Source organism: Coffea eugenioides, chromosome 11 (genome assembly GCF_003713205.1).
Source record: "Coffea eugenioides isolate CCC68of chromosome 11, Ceug_1.0, whole genome shotgun sequence".
In the NCBI taxonomy this organism is placed as follows: Eukaryota; Viridiplantae; Streptophyta; class Magnoliopsida; order Gentianales; family Rubiaceae; genus Coffea; species Coffea eugenioides.
This window is the reverse complement of record NC_040045.1, coordinates 38620839-38637260: the sequence shown is the minus strand read 5'-3', so window position 1 is coordinate 38637260 and position 16422 is coordinate 38620839. Positions and strand designations below refer to the sequence as shown.

The 16422-nt window shown below is 33.0% G+C and overlaps 1 protein-coding gene across 1 annotated transcript; it reads right to left on the bottom strand.

Annotated features, from left to right (window-relative positions):
* Positions 1 to 834: 834 nt before the first annotated feature.
* Positions 835 to 3398, bottom strand: LOC113752528 (probable aquaporin NIP-type). The gene is made up of 5 exons (XM_027296640.1): positions 3282 to 3398; positions 2964 to 3185; positions 2346 to 2543; positions 1263 to 1324; positions 835 to 1051 (listed from the first exon to the last, which is right to left on the bottom strand). Exons 1-5 carry the CDS (start codon positions 3396 to 3398, stop codon positions 835 to 837), a joined length of 816 nt encoding a protein of 271 aa, XP_027152441.1.
* Positions 3399 to 16422: the final 13024 nt, after the last annotated feature.

Genomic DNA, 16422 nt, shown 5'->3' with positions numbered 1-16422 from the left:
TGAAAGTGCCCTCCCAAAATAGACTTGCTATGTAAGGCCACAGACATTATCTGTACTGCAATTATAGGTTAGAAGTCAAGTAGAAGGCCAAAGTTGAGAAAAATTTCACATCCAAAGATTCTGTGTTTGGATTCCTCATTGTTGTATTGTTGTATTCAAGCATGGTTTAGATTTTAAACATCATCACAATCTTGTCTTGTCTGTACATAATCCAGGCTCTTAGGAGGGAAGGTGGGAAAACTTTAACCAAAAAAATGAAAAAGAATCACACATAAAATAGAATTATCTATTTATTGCATTAAAATAACAAATCAATGCCCATTCTATGTCCGTAATTTCTTCATCTTGCTTTACTTTATTAAGTCACAAAATAAAATTCCAAGAAATGAAATAACAACAGGCAATCCTCTAGTGGCTAAGGTTGAGACCTTTAGAATTAGAGGTCCTAAATTCAAATCCACATACACCCTCTCTCTTCTTAAATCCCACTCATTCATTGGTAGCAAAAAATTGGCCTTCAGAATTAGAGGTCTTGGATTCAAATCTCCCGTCCACTCTCCACTTCTTAAATTCCACTCCTTCCTTGCTAGAAAAAAATTTTTAAAAAAAAAACCAGTGATCCGACTAAACTCAACTCTTTTGAATTCTACTTATTATAGGCACCCTCAAATATATTCCAAATACAGTTGGACAAGATAAAGCAACCATATATACCTTCTCCTCATTCTCAAAATTTTCCACCCTTTTCGGTAAGCCACTGGCAGCTCTCTTGTACAAGATCTCGGAGCACCGGGCAAAGGAAAATTAAGTGAATTGAAACTTAAAAATGGTGCCCTATGTTCTGGCCCTGGACACGCTTTTCATAAAGGTTGAGCTTTTGGTTAATTCTTGAAGCGGTTTCTCTGTGAATCTAATCAGATTGTAGGTGAAACCTCCAGCTATGGTGCCCAAAAGAGGTCCAACTATGTATATCCATAGTCCCTTGTATTCATTCATAATTATTGCTGGTCCAATACTCCTTGCTGGGTTCATAGATGCACCTGATACTGGCCTGCCATCAATATTTCAATTCATTTTCAGAGTGAAAAAAGGATAAAAGAAAATGAATATCTTCTTACAAAAAAAAAAAAAAAGAAAAGAAATGAGGGTAAAAATTTGACTAGCAGCAAAGATATTGTTGCTTCATAGCTAGCAGCAAAGATATTGTTGCTTCATAGCTCACATAATTATACAAAAAAGAGAAGAAAGTAAATTTGTAGTACCCTGCAACAAGGACATTGATTAGTATTGTCATTCCAATTGCAATTCCTGCTAATTCACCAATCTGTGAAACGGGATGAAAGTAATTAGTGCAAAAAAGAATATAACTAGCATTTTGTTCAAAAATAAAAAGAATTTCCACCATTTCAGGTTGAACTTCATCCCATCTAATATTAAAAAAAAAAAAGGAATAAAATCATCAGAGGAACATAGTATAAACATTTATTGTCCAATTTAAAGCCTAAAAGTAACAAAACTATAAATTTCTGAAAATTGATGGACTATGTGATATGGAAAATTGCCTTAGTAATTAAAGTTGCAATAGTACAATACTCACACGTCTGGAGCTAGCAAATAGAAAAATTTTAACTAATATAACCTAGAGTATAGCCACATATGTTGTTTGCAGTCAATTTTAACTAAAAATATTATGAGAACAATTGTTTTTTTCGTGGTAAAGGCAAAACCTTTTATTAGCACGAGAACAATGTAGGAATGTAGGAAAAAGGCAAAACCTTTTTCGTGGTAAAGGCAAAACCTTATTTGTTAATAGCACCCATTTTGACCTTTTTTTTTTTTAGTGATATGGGGAGATAAATTCATACAAAGGGGTGATGATAAATTCAATAAACAATAAGGATATTTTTGTTTAATTAACATGGTTAAGTCAATGAACAATAGGTGTCATTTTAGGAAAATCCTTTACTAAACGACATACAACTTAAGCAACAAAAATAAATTAAAGGATAAACTACTTTTTTGATTTTATTTTAAGGATTACCATATTTATGTTTATCGCTTGATAATGTGTTATTTAACTGTTGTTTTTTATAGGTGGACTCGTCTTTTTATCTATTTAATTAACATAATCAAAAGGTCAAAAAGTGTGTCATTACCAACTAAGGGAGTGCCATCAACATTTTTTTTCTTGTTTATACGTCGAAAGTTTTCAATGCAGAATCTCTTACTTACAATCTCTACTAGTTTACCACCCAACCCAATCCTCCCCTACTGCCATAAGCATTTTTCAATACAAATAATTCTGCAACTTCAACGGTTTTGGGAATACAAATAATTGAACTCACGGATCTGTTATCTGTGGCAACACCAGATATGACGAACATCAACAGAAACGAGATGACGAATTCAAGGACCAGAGATTGAACATTAGAGCCTGTTGGTACAGTCCCGAAGAACGCTTGGGCCTTCACATCAAATATTAGACATAGGGTGCCACTAGCAAGAATTGCTCCCAACAGCTGTGCCACAATATACAAAGGCACCTGCAAAGTCCATTTTCAACAAATTAAATATTGAGAATCTTCAACGCCACATTTTTTCAGTTTTACCTTGGCAAATCCATTAAGGGAAATAGCTCAAATTTCTAATCTATTTGAAAAAAAGGTGAATTAATATAACATTGAAGAGCTATCTCCATAATTTTTTGCAGTAATTTATTTGTTAGAAACCATATTGTGTCATATTTGCTCTTACAAATTTCATGCTCTAAGAAAGGGGTAGCTGGAAATTAGCCATAACAATATCAGGATATAAGTAGAGCCATGCTAGACTAGCTCAAAGGCAAGAAATCATTTTAATTGGAAAAACTATAAGATTTACTCATTTAGAGAAGGAAATTTTGTACTATGCTAAAAAATGCAATATTAACGGAGATGAAGAGAAGGGCCAAGCTTGAAACCTGCCTGTTTATAAGGGAAATGTCGAAAGATGGCAAAAGCGATGGTAACTGCAGGATTGAAATGAGCACCAGAAATGTGTCCAACAGCATAAACCATGACCATTACTATCAAACCCCATGCTATACATACTCCTGGAAATGTTATTGACTCGTAAATTTTGTTAACAGCTACAGAACCACACCCAATAAATATCAAAAAATAAGTCCCAATTGCCTCAGCAAATACCTTATAAAATGGCAAAAAAAAAAAGAAAAGAGAAATTATATCAGTATCATTCACTTCAATCGGATTGAGAAATAAAAAGGTATATTATTTGCAAACCTTTTGGATGATCAAAACCACATCAGTTGAAGCACAGAAAGTAGTTTTTTCATTTGATTTGTAGGGAAAACTTGAGGCATTTCCCTCTTCAAGTGCTGCAATTTCTTTCTCCGACATTTTGTAGTTGTTCAACAAACAAACTAAAACATTTGTTTTCAACAATTATTAGTAAGAGTTTTTGTAAAGGAGAAAACTTTTTGTTCTTCCTAAAAGAGGAGGTTGAGTGGAACAAAAGTAAAAAGATTTATGGCTGTGGATAAGCTGAAAATTACTGGTAAAGCAACGCCTAGAAATGGTGAACGGATATTAGGCTTTCAAGTATAGTATTGGTGTATTAGACCTTCACCGCAATATTGGTTTTTGTTTTTTCTCGCCTACTATTTGAGAACAAATCTACTTTTTTTTTCTTTGTTTAGCAATTATGTATAAGCTGTAAATAGACTTATTATTAAAAAAAAAAAATACATACATATCTTTTGACACAATTCTCCCAAAATTCAATGTTCAGCAAAGTTGAGGATTATGATTCACACAACAATAAGTTAAATCTTCACCCTATGAGTATATAAAATTCATCTTATGATCTGATCAGGTGACTTGATTACCCATAAGACATGATAGTAGCTTCTTATGTAAAGTTAATCATTTTCTATAACTTACAAGAACTTGTCAACATCTCAGTCAACAAGAAAAAGACTGTGTTTTACCACAAAAACTGCCAAGTAAAAAAAAAAAAAAAAAAAAGAGACCAAAAGAGTTGTTCAATTCGACTTAATTTGGAGTATTTTAATTTAGTTGAGTGTCTGGTATAATACTCGGCCTTAAAAGTTTAATTGTAATTCAGTACCTAGCCTTTAGGAGGGGTCTATTATGTAAATAATTAAATTTTCTGAGTTTTGAATTACTTAATGAATTTCAATTATCTACAAAAACAATTGAAGAACGACAACTTTTGTATAATAACGGGCTGTACTGGAACAAATCTGAATTATATCAGCTGTATAAACGTGCATCTGTAACTTGGACTAATCATTTGCCCTCAAAAGAAATAATGCAGTGATATTAATGAAGGTTCTGTGTTAAAATGGAATTCAGGTGTTTATATTCTAGAAAAGTAATGTTAATTAGGAAAAACATATAAATGCAATATAGGATAATCATCGTTAGTGTGCAAATTCATATGATAGTTTAGATCTAATGTAAGTGTAGTATTGAGGGGAAAAAACTTATTTAAAAAAAATCCATTAATTGAAAAACATATCTATTTTTGATATTTTAATTAAAGCGTCTTTGTGGTTGGATTGAAACAAAAATCTAGAAATTGTTTTAGCCCGTAGTATAGTGGTAGACTTAGCCCAAGGTTGGAGGGACTCAGTCCATTCAGACCTTTGTCAAATCTTTGGTGACCGTGGATTCCTATGGAATGTTGGAGGGACTCAGTCCATTCAGACTTTGCCCACCTGAAATCATTGTTGAGAACAATTTATTTGATTTCAGGTGGGCAAAGTTCCAACAGGAAAATTATATTTTTGATCATATCCAAGATTTAAGTCCATCATCAGCCCTTCAAATTTGGATAAGAAAACGAGACAATACCCACAGGCCACAACCAAAACTGGGGAGAAATATTGAACTTTGTGGATCCAAAAGCTCTCCAAGATGGACCCTTTTGAGAGTTCAGTTTGGTCTGCTGGATTTCTGGCCACAAGTTTTGGGGACCCATTTGGATCGGCTGACAACCCTATCTCAATTCTCAGGTCAACTCTGTGCATTGGGTCTTCAACTATTCTGTCTCCATTCAGTCTGACCAATTCATGATATGGATGTAACTAATAGAAATTGTCCATAACAAAGAAGTCACTTGATCTGACTTGCAAATGTTCGTACCTTTGGAAGTATGATAATGTTGCCATGGCAAGGTAAGAATTTGCTTCGAAAATAGCTATTTAACCGTTCATTTGATAGACTATATGTTGGCAATAACTAAAACGTAATAATTGACATTGGTTTTAGAGTGGAAAGCAAATGCCTCAAGCACGTCTCCCAATTTTCAAGGGGATTAAGCCGTTTGATAAAACTGAAATCTAAATTATTAACTCTAAAATCTAGAGTTTAAGTATTGAATGTATAAAGTTATTAGTTTGACAGAGTTGTAATTATTATCAAACATGCTGAAACAAAAAATAAAAATAACTCTTGATGTATTAATTTTCAACAATTAGTGGGGTTATAAAAGAGGACTCGAGGGGGAGATGATGGAGGGAGTGTAAGTGAGAGATTTCGAATTCGAACCCTCTCATTTACAATAAAAAAAAAGGCCCCAAGTTTATAGAAAAATTTGAAAAACTAAAGATAAAAAAGGTGGATCTTCTCATTTGTAATTTATTTTTGGGAAACAATTATGGGCTTTCCAAGTACAGCAATGTGGACCCTGGTTTATTCTAAAATACCGTCCCAGATTTGTTGGGCCCAGAAGTTTCTACCAAGGATGCATATATGGGCCTTAATTCCATTAATGGGTTTGGTAGCGAAAGGCATTTCATGAGCTTATTTAAATTAGGTTGCATTTCTGTTTAGGAAAATTTATCTGCAGAATCTGTCGATCCATGCATTAAAGAGGCTATATGATTTGCATTAACAAGAGTCTCGCAGAATGTACAATGAATAACAAATCTTATGCGTTATCTATGTTGGACCCTTTTTTTTTTGCCCCAAATGTTGCACTAAACTTTGGTACCTCTAAGATTTTATATCCTCGATAGCGAAGTCAAGACTGAATTGATTTGAGTCTAATGTCAATTGGACAATCTGTAAACATCATTATAAGTTTTCTAGCACGCTCTGGTGGCACGTTCTGGTTCTAAAATAAGATAACACTACTCTTCTGTTCTTCAACTTTTAAACACCCAAAGACAGAAAACAAGAAAAACTAGAAAGAAAGGGTGATTACTAAGATCAAATCCATTACAATAAAGGGACATTCATGAATCACGAGGGCCTTCGGATTCGAGTCTTCTTCCTTTTTTGTTCCCTTTTTTTGATTTTAAGGGCAATGAATGCGCTTTGAATCTCACTAAGGATAAGATTTTTTTTTCCGATAATAAAAAAAAAAAAAGGTTTGAGCAAGTTCGATTCCGATCACTGTCCGAATCAGGGTATGGTTCCAAGACCATAGGTTTCTTTATGAGGATAAGATAGGTGCGCATCGATAAATACTTGAATGAAAAAGTAGTGTGTTGTGAAGTGTGTGATTGCTTGGATTGTAAAAGGAGCCTTTTTCGAGTCCTGTCTCAATCAATACAACTTAAGCCTAATGGTCCCTTAACTATTGTTGGCCCTTTTGCAAACAATGTCTGTTGTTCACCCTACACTGACTATGATATCTCTCAATCCCATCTTTCTTTTTAGTGTATGTGGGCATTGTCAAGCATTTATGTTTTTCTTGTTTGGATGTATTAATTTTGCAAGAGAACCACGGCCTAAATTGTACTAATTGGTCCAATGTTTTAATGCAACAATTAATGTAGACTACGTAATTTAGTAGTATGTCCAGTGTCCTCACATAATCATTATTATGTGCAACTTGACTAAGGTTGCCATACCATTAACTGGAATTTTTCAACCTGAAAGAGACTTGCATTAATAGCGTAGTACCTTTTGCAAATAGAATTGGCACTTTGCTTTTGGCTAAGCATCTCAAACGAAAATCACGAGTGTCGATACAAAAAGAAAAACTAAAATAGGCTGCTCATTTCTTCTTCTTCTTCTTTTTTTTTTTTTTTTTTGAAATTACTTACATTTGGCAGAGAAAATAATTTGAAGTTAGAGTAGGAAAGAGCTTGCTTGGGAATTTTACGACAGAATCTAGAATAAACAAGTTATGAAAGTGGAAAAAAAATACTAGTTCTTTTAATTGATTGCTGGAAATCAAGTTTAACAAATAATGTGCTTTATTACTTGCGGATAATTTTTACTGGATATTCAAGGCATAACTTTTTTTCCCTTTTTTGTGTGTAATAACAACTCGTACAAAAAAAAAATTAGAATTAAGTAAGCCGGTTCTATAGTGAACTTCACATTGTTTAGACTCTTGTTTTGGGGTTAAATTGATTACTCTTGACATGTAAAAGGATTACACAAAGTTGATTAAATCAAGTAATCAAAACGACCTCAATCAAAATATATATGGGAAAATAGTTCAAAATATCCCTCACATTTTGTAAAATAACTTTTCTATCCCTTTTTTTTGAAAGTGTAATTTTGCGTTCCTTACAAATTTACATTGGTCAAATTTGGTCATTACCTAGGTTTTCGACTCGTTTTTTGTCAAAATCCACCACGTGTCTTGCACGTGATCATTTTTGAGGGGCAAAATTGCAAAATCAAATTTCACATAATTTAATTTTTTTCGTCCCCCACATTTTACAAAATGAATTTTTTCGTCCCTCACATTTCAAAAAATGAATTTTTCCATCCCTCACATTTTTACAAAATGAATTTTTACATCTCTCATTGATCATGTGTACAAATAGTTTCTTTTTTTTTAAACCCATGTATATATTTATTTGATTTCACCTAAACAATACGAATAGTATGTAATATATCTTTATTTGATTTCATCTACAACTACAATTAGCTTATTCATGTGAAATTAAATAGGGATATATTATATACTATTTGTATTATTTAGGTGAAATCAAATAGACATATATATGAATTTTCAAAAATAACAAAAGACTATTATACACATGATCAATGAGGGATGAAAATTTTCATTTTATAAAATGTGAAGGATAAAAAAATTTATTTTGTGAAATGTGAGGGACTATGGATCAAATTATGTGAAATATGTTTGACAATTTTATCCTAAAAAATGATCATGTGCAAGGCACATGGTAGATTCTTGCAAAAAAAAACTAGTCAAAAACCTAGATAGGAATCAAATTTAACTAATGTGAATTTATAAGAAACGTAAAATTACACTTTTAAAAGTAAGGGACGAAAAAAGTTATTTTATAAAATGTGAGGGACGTTTTGAATAATTTTTCCAATATATATACAAGAAGTTGTACATTTTATCAGAAAAATCTAAACGGCCCAGTCAAGTACACATTTCTAAGAACATGATTAGCAAAATGTTCCCCATGGTGGAAACAGATGAAGCCAACCCGCACGGGGGTATCACCATACCTTTGATTCATCGATTTTTTCCTCTGGGAGAAGAGACCCTAGTTTTAATGTTCTGATCTTATATTATTGGTGAGCGATTTGTAAGAATCATATATGTGATCTATGTCTCAAGAACATACCTTGAACCATGGTGATAACCAATGCCGAATCCATGTAAACTGTTATATTCCGATCTTATACAGCAACCAAGACGATGCATTATTTCCTATCATTGTCCAATTCCTATGATCATTCGAACGCCCATAGGATTCCTTATCCAGTTGAAAATTGGACTAGGAGCAGAAAAAAAAAAGAAAAAGAAAAACAAGGACTTCAAAAGAGGAAAATCGCACCAAAAAATAAAAATGGGAGAAACGAAAAATAAGTTTGCTAATTAGACCTTGCTTGTCTGCTGACATTATTATGTTGTAGTAACTTTTTTTTTTTTCGAACAGATACTAATTCTTACTTTCTTTCTTGTTCCTTTTCACCCTCTAATAGAGGTTAATGCATGCCTCCATGAGCGCTTTTTTTTTAATGTTTTTCTCCGTTCAATTACAATGTCTGAGATTACGGGCTATGACAAAATATCTAACAAATTTAGAAACTGTGCTGCTTAATATGTTTCATCTTCCTTATCAATATATATATATGTGTGTGTGTGTGTTTCATCTTCATTTTCCAGTTCACTAATCACCAAAAATTGAAAAGAAACTCTTCAATCATAACTCCATGATTGAGTTTGCCCACGAGTCATCAATGACTATGTCAGGAAACGGCTCGGGTATTTACTATCCGAAGCAATCGAAGGTTTATATTCTTGAGATTGTTTCTTTTAGGTTTTCAAAGTCACGATTTGTTGTTCCTTTTAGTGTTTATATATATATATAAAGTTTACATTTGAATATCATAAATCATGTACATTTACAGGGCGAAGAAACATAAGGTTTGTCTTCGAGAATTGGTGCATCAGATCATTTCGTCGGAATTCCTAACGCATGCAAAAAAATGCTTCAAATGTGAAGATTGAAAAATTTGTAACTTTCTATAGTTACATGCTCCTAATCCACCATATATTTGTCAAATTAAATAAAAAATTGAAATCACAGACGATAAACCAAAAAGTTTTGACATCTCCAGTCTTAAGCTTAACTTAAGGATGTCATAATGCATATAGTTTTTCCATTGAAAAATTACTCCAAAAAGATGTAATAATATTGGAGAAAAGGGCAAAAAACAAAAGCCAAAAAGAATGAAAAGAAAGGATTTCCCATAGATCTTATGTTCCCGGGCAATGTGGGGACCTATTTATGACCGGCTTTATTTCTGGTTTCAAAACCACACGTATTCTGGCTAGGTGAGAAACTTGAGGTCATAAATGTGGGACAGTGAGAAGATGTAAATTCAGCGGGTCCATTGCGAGTACTAGCAGCAGCAAGTTCTTGTGCGTGTTCATGCGAAGAAAAAGAAAAAGAATGCCGCAATGAATTCAACCAAGAAAGTCCACAGAGTTTCTGCCAAACCAAACTTGATATATATTCTTATCAAACTTTGACACTTTGATAGCCAGCCCTACCTTTTTAGTTGGATTGGATCCCTATCTGAACAAACCCTCTTTCTCTATTCTTTCCGCAACCTTCCCTCCTCTTTCCTCTCTTCCCCACTTGCAATAATTCATGATGCCATGCAATGCATATGTTTGGCTTCCATTGCCATCACCACTGTTCAGATCAAACCCTAACTCCACATGACAATAGTATGGGCTTCCACATGAAAATGGACCCTCGATGTCTCACCTCTAACAACTCAACACCACGTGTGTATGTGTGTTTGTGATTCTGAAATAAATGTACCAAGATTTCTTCACAATGTACCCATCAATTTCCAAGGGCAATAACTTATGATTGGACTAAGTTAAATTTTGGAATAGTTTAATCACTTTTTTTTTTTTTTTATCTTTCACCTATTTTCACACCCTCTGCGTTCCTAACTGTTAGGTCTGAGATTCGAATCCTGAACTTGACAGTAAGAAGAACTCCACGTTAAACTTGAAATAGATTAATCCCCTTCGACACACTCCATCATGCAGTATATTCAAAAGGTATTGAGTGATTTTCGCTATCCTTACTTAAATAAAAAAGCAAATTGTTTTGTATATTTATGTCCAAATATTTTGTACATCATAAACGTGCTTTCTTATGCATTCACACTATTCATTGGCCCAATTTTTTACTGGTCGTGCAATGAAAGGTTGAGATTCTCTCCACTGAATTTATCTCTATTTATTTATCTTTAAATTATTGTATTTTTTTAATAAAATCATCTGATTATGTTATTACTTTCCTTTTAATTTCCAGACCAACATATTAAAACGTGATATTTCTTGAAGAATATTTTGTCATTCAATTTGCACAAATATTTAAACAGTGAAAAACGAATCAAAATCATAAAAATATTTATAATAACTAAAAAAACTTAATCAATTTCATACAACACTTTCGTGTATGACAAACATCAAAAATACTTTTTTCAAATTAATTTCGTGCAACGAACGATACACATTCAGTCAGTCAGTTAGCTTCGATCACTTACCCATTGTAGTACGGTTCCTGCAAGGGAAGCTCAAGGATCGTTGTTTCAATATGTCTACGTCGTTTAGGGTTGGGGTGTTGGGCGCCATTGATTGAGTCCATGCGCATTTGCTTGTCGTATTAGTCCATAATTGATTGTTCCGTGCATGCCACATGATCCGTCCGATCATTATCAAATGGTCATTGTCGCTTCTCTTTGGATGGTCAATGAGAATAAAGGCCAATCAAAGATTTGACTCATGATGGTGCCTAATGGAATGTGACTTATGATGAGGAGCAAAGCAAATTCCAGTAGATTTTGTAGTAGCTGCAATGAATTATTCAAGATCTAATTGCTTTATACAACTGTAATTACGGGTACTGTGGCAGACAACACAACACAGCCTTTGAAGTGCTTCCATTGGAGATGTGGAGTCGAGGGACATCAAAAAAAATCTCCTCGTAAAAGGGACATGCATAATAATGCAAGAATGTCGACCTCATAAGCAATACTGCAATCTGCATCAGTTAGCTAAAACATAAGTACCCCAACGATCTGTATTTAAGCTTTTAGTACCTTATTTGTATGTTTGATTATCAGAAAGGGATGAAACCCGCATGACGAAGCATAAAAATGAAACAGTTTGCCACAAATACATGATAAGAAATTGTTCGAATGCAGGAGAATTAATGCAGTAATATGGGATAAGATTTGTTGTTAAGTTTATCTTGCTTGTATTTGACCACACAAAACTTCCTACAGAAAATAGGCTGCTATTAGCAGTGACTAGATAATTATGTTTAACTAACATTTTCCAGCAAATTCTGGCAAACATTAGCTGGGCAGAAAATGAAATGTGTTTCCTGTACTATGCCCACAACTTTCCTTTGTAGAAAAGGCACCACGAATTTCTATAAGGCTTTATTTCTTTCTTTTGCTTTCTTGTTTAGATGCCAAAAATGGAACTAAAAGGCACGATAATCTACACTACATTGACATGTTTGTAGAGATATTTAAAAGAAAAGATACCATTTCCTTATGATATCTCTGGGGCATCCAGAACTGCAGAATGACTAACATACGACCCCAAAAAAGATGACATATACCTTTCGTAGAACTCCCCATCTGGACTTGGAATAATAGCTGGTATACCAATATGAATTTACATTGTCAAAGGAGTTAATTTTCTAGAAAGTTGTAAGCTTTCACGATTGAAATATTTGGTTTTTCAAGATAAGATTTTATGCATGATTTTTGAAAACCATGTGTGCTAGGAGATATTAAAGGCATACGAGTTGTTATGAGCATATGTTTAAAAAAATGCTTTCCGCACGGCGAATCACAGTCCCACCGACCTACGCTACTAGTGTCGCTCTATATTTCCTTATGTTTTTTGGTTATAATAAGTATTGTCATGCCTAGGAAAATCATATTATAGAAATTGTGAAACAAACCATTAAAAGCTGAAAAAAATTCTCAATTTGCTATCCTACATTTCTAGATTTATCTTAACAAGAACATCTGTTCATTATAATTGTCTGATGACTCAATAGAGTAGATAAAGCTGGAAAGATCAATAAATACCAAGGAAAAGTCATGAAGTGGGACCCTCTTGTCTCTAAAGCAGAGGAACACTAGAGAAAGCCCGTCTAAAACAAGAAAATCTCCAACATTCTTAAGCTGATCAGACGAGATACTATCAAGCAAAACTTATAGATTAAAAGGAAACCACGTTTCTTTCATCCCATTAGTTTCAAAGGAAAACAAATCTTCCAAGTGAAACATGGAGTTGGAAGGCACCCACAATATACAGGAAGGACATTAAGAGATGAATTGATGAAAATTTCGTCATTCTTGCATTTGCTTTCAACTATCCAATTGTTAAATTATTTCTCTTCAAAAGATTTGATTGCTGTTAAAAAAAAAAATAAAGGATGGGAGTAGAAGTGTTTGTTTGCAAAGTCTAAGCAATTGAATTCGCATATATTTGGGCTGATTTTCAGTGTTCGTTCTTGCGTCTCTTGACATTTAATTCGTCTAGTATTAACTCTTAAGAAGATGGCTCTTTGGTACCAAATTACAAGGACAATAGCAACCTTCTAATCCCACATCTGAGCATTTACAGTTTCATTGCTCATACGGGTTTCTCTTGGTGGTTAAATATATTCTGGTTGAAACTTAAATATAGAAGAAGAAGGGATAATTTCAGAAACCTCCCCTAAGGTTTCTGACAATTTCACTGAGTTCCCTTGAAGTTTAAAAAATTATACCTACCCCCTTGATTTGATAGTTTTAGTAACAAAACCTTAAAATAATATTGACTTTGTCAAATTTTTAAATGAATACCCAAAAATGCCCTTGTATAATGAATTTTAATTTATTTTCCTACACAATTATAAGATTATCTAATATACTTTATAAAAAAGGTGCTAAAATTTTCATGTCCATACCTAATATTTGATAAACAACTATAATAATAATAATTTTATCACTATGATAGAATATTTTTTATGGATTTAAATTTATAATATAGAAAAGAAAATGTTGAAATAATTCATTTAGAATTTATGAATTTTTTGAGTATTGGAATTATTATAACTTAGTAGTGGTTTTGGACCATTTCCTTTTGATTGTATTGTTAATTTTAATACCAAAAAATAGAAAACAAAAATCAACAAAAACATTGGATTGCATATAAAGTTAATTCATCAAAAAAAAATCACTAGTTAGACATTTGGTTATAATAGAAACTAGAGAAGATAGTGGTAGTTCTACAATTTTATTCGTAAAAAATAAAAAAAAAGGAATGAGATGAAAAAAGAATAAAAAATAATTTTAGAAGTCATTCTAACTATAACCATACCAAACAAGGGTAGTATTGTTCATTTTAATGATAAAGGACGTATGTGTAATTTTTAAAATCGTCGAGGGGGTTAAATGAAATTGTTAGGAAACCTTAAGGGAGGTTTATGAAATTATCCGAAGAAGAATTAGGTAGGAAACCATAAATAAGATAACTTTTCCATTGAACATTCATTTAAAAAGCTAAGGATAGTAAAAGAAGTATTCTAGGTTTATTTTTATGCGGTTAACGACATGTTTAACTAGTTTAATAATGTTGTTTAACTAATTAAGACAGTGGCTTTTCTACTCTATGTTTAACTAGTTAACAGTGTTTAAATAGGAATGGGTGCAGTTTTAACATAGAATTATTTAAACGCTCATAGATACCAGTATTACTGTCTCGACCTTTACTTCCTGTGCCTTTAGAGATACATAATAGAAAAAAACCAACACTAATAATCATATACTTCCTACTACAGTCTTCGTTTCAAAACACTTTCTTTGAAAGGTTAAAGATTCCAGGAAGCAACAGTAAAGGACGGTTAACATTTTTGACACCCATCACTCTTAATGGATTTTTCGTGAGTAAATATACTTTTCACTTAGAAGTTTTCTGGCAATTTTGGTCTGCGTTCATATCAAGAATGCGAAGATGATTAAACAGGATGGAGTGCTGATTTTTGTCCAAGCTGAAAGCTACAGCATGATCATGACAAAGCTGAGGAGTTTTATACTTATCCTAATTGGGACATGTCAATACTATTAATATAAAGGAAGATTTTGTCAACGAAACTGTACATCAACTATAAAGCTACAAAAAAATTCTGGCATAAGTTTGTCAAACATCACATTTTTCTTCAAGGTCAATTCTAATTTACAGCAGTGGGATTAATCGCATGATCAAAGCCACACAAAACACTGAATCGATTCCGAAAGCTTTCTTGAAGATGCTTCAAGAAAATATGCCATCAAATATCAAAATTAGTAGTATTTTTAGGCAAAATATTAAAATTATTGCTGGCGTTATATATTGAGAAATCAATTTCTTTAGAGCAACTGCACATCACAAAGAAATTTATTTCTTCCACTTCAAATGGACCATGTGGGAATGGGACTGCGTACGCGCATAGCTTGCAGCTGCAACAATTTCTTGGACAAGGAATGTGATAGTCCAGCTGCTTCGAATTAACATTTTGACCATTCTGGTCCCGACAAAATTATTTTGCCTTGTTCCGTAGACTTTTTTCCTCCAATTCAACACAGCTATAGAAATTCAATGGATGATTTGCCTAAAAAGTTAACACGTTTGGAAGGGATACAAAAATAGTCGTTAACAACCTCTTTGAAATTCTGCATCATCTCCGTCAGTTGATTTCCATATATAGGTTGACATTTATCAAACATCTATTGAACTGTCAAAAATCCATTGGATTTCATGTCTAATTGAAAGTTCAGAAAAGCCATAACGTGTTTAGTTGAAAGGAGACTTGTAGAAGAAAGTTCAGTGGTCAAAAAGGCAAAATTATTCACTGGACTCTTGTGCTTTTCAGTTTCTTGGTAAATTATTTTTTTTTCAAAGATACATAACAAAAAAAATAAGAAGATATTGTTATATCTTGGTAGTAGATGCACCTAACAAAAGTTCCTTTAACATAACGGAATTTTTTTACCTAAGCATGCCTATAAGAAACTTAAAAAAAAAAAAAAATGAACTGCTCTATGTCCTTTCATGAATATGAGATCTCACTTAAGTTCTCCAAGTTTGAGCCCTCAAATTATATTTGTCATCCAATTTTTTGACTCCACATGGGATTTGTAGTTACTTTTGTCCACTACAAATATTCTAATGTGTGCCATTTAGCTGTACAATAAATTAGCCACCAAATTCAAAACATAATATCTAGCTGAAAGCTTGAAAAGATTGAAGTAACAATGTAGATTTCAATTGTTAAGAATATGCTGCCTCAACACTTGCGTGTGAAATATCTACCTACAAACATGCAAAATAAAATTTGTGAGAGTAATAAGATATAGCAAGCAGTCTTATAATCCTAGGGCATCTGGTTCTAAATTCTGATAACTACTTGGGACGAATAACATAGCAGATATTTGGCATTCTCGAAACCTGAAAAGATGGAGAAAGGAAAAGGATGAATGAGTGTATTAGATTATATGGAATCACAGAAAAAGTACATGCAGCGCATGCATCAAGATTCTTCTCTTTTCTTGGATCAAAGAAAACTGGAATAGAACCTGTTGAGGACAGCAGACCGGCAAAAATTTTTGATAACAACGTATGGTTGATGGTACATAGACCTCCTAAATATGATTGATAGCATGCTTTGAGAATAAAATCCTGTTGAAAAGCGTAGTTTAGGGTGAAGGGATGAGTTGCCCTTGTTGCTCAAGTTTGAACCTTTTCTCTCATAGACTTTGACAAGGGGCGTGGTAAAATACATTGGATCATGGGAATTTTGTGGGATTTTTATCCCTTCATACTCGACTTGTTTCTGCTTTCAATTGATTATACCCTTTAATTTAATTCTTTTTATAGCAA

Excerpts from the sequence above, each read along its gene's own strand:
- LOC113752528 (XM_027296640.1), bottom strand. The coding sequence starts at position 3,398 with ATGTCGGAGAAAGAAATTGCAGCACTTGAAGAGGGAAATGCCTCAAGT. Across the intron at positions 2,544-2,963 it reads GACATTTCCCTTATAAACAG|GTGCCTTTGTATATTGTGGC; the intron begins GCAGGTTTCAAG and ends TGGACTTTGCAG. Across the intron at positions 1,325-2,345 it reads TTGCCACAGATAACAGATCC|ATTGGTGAATTAGCAGGAAT; the intron begins GTGAGTTCAATT and ends CCCGTTTCACAG.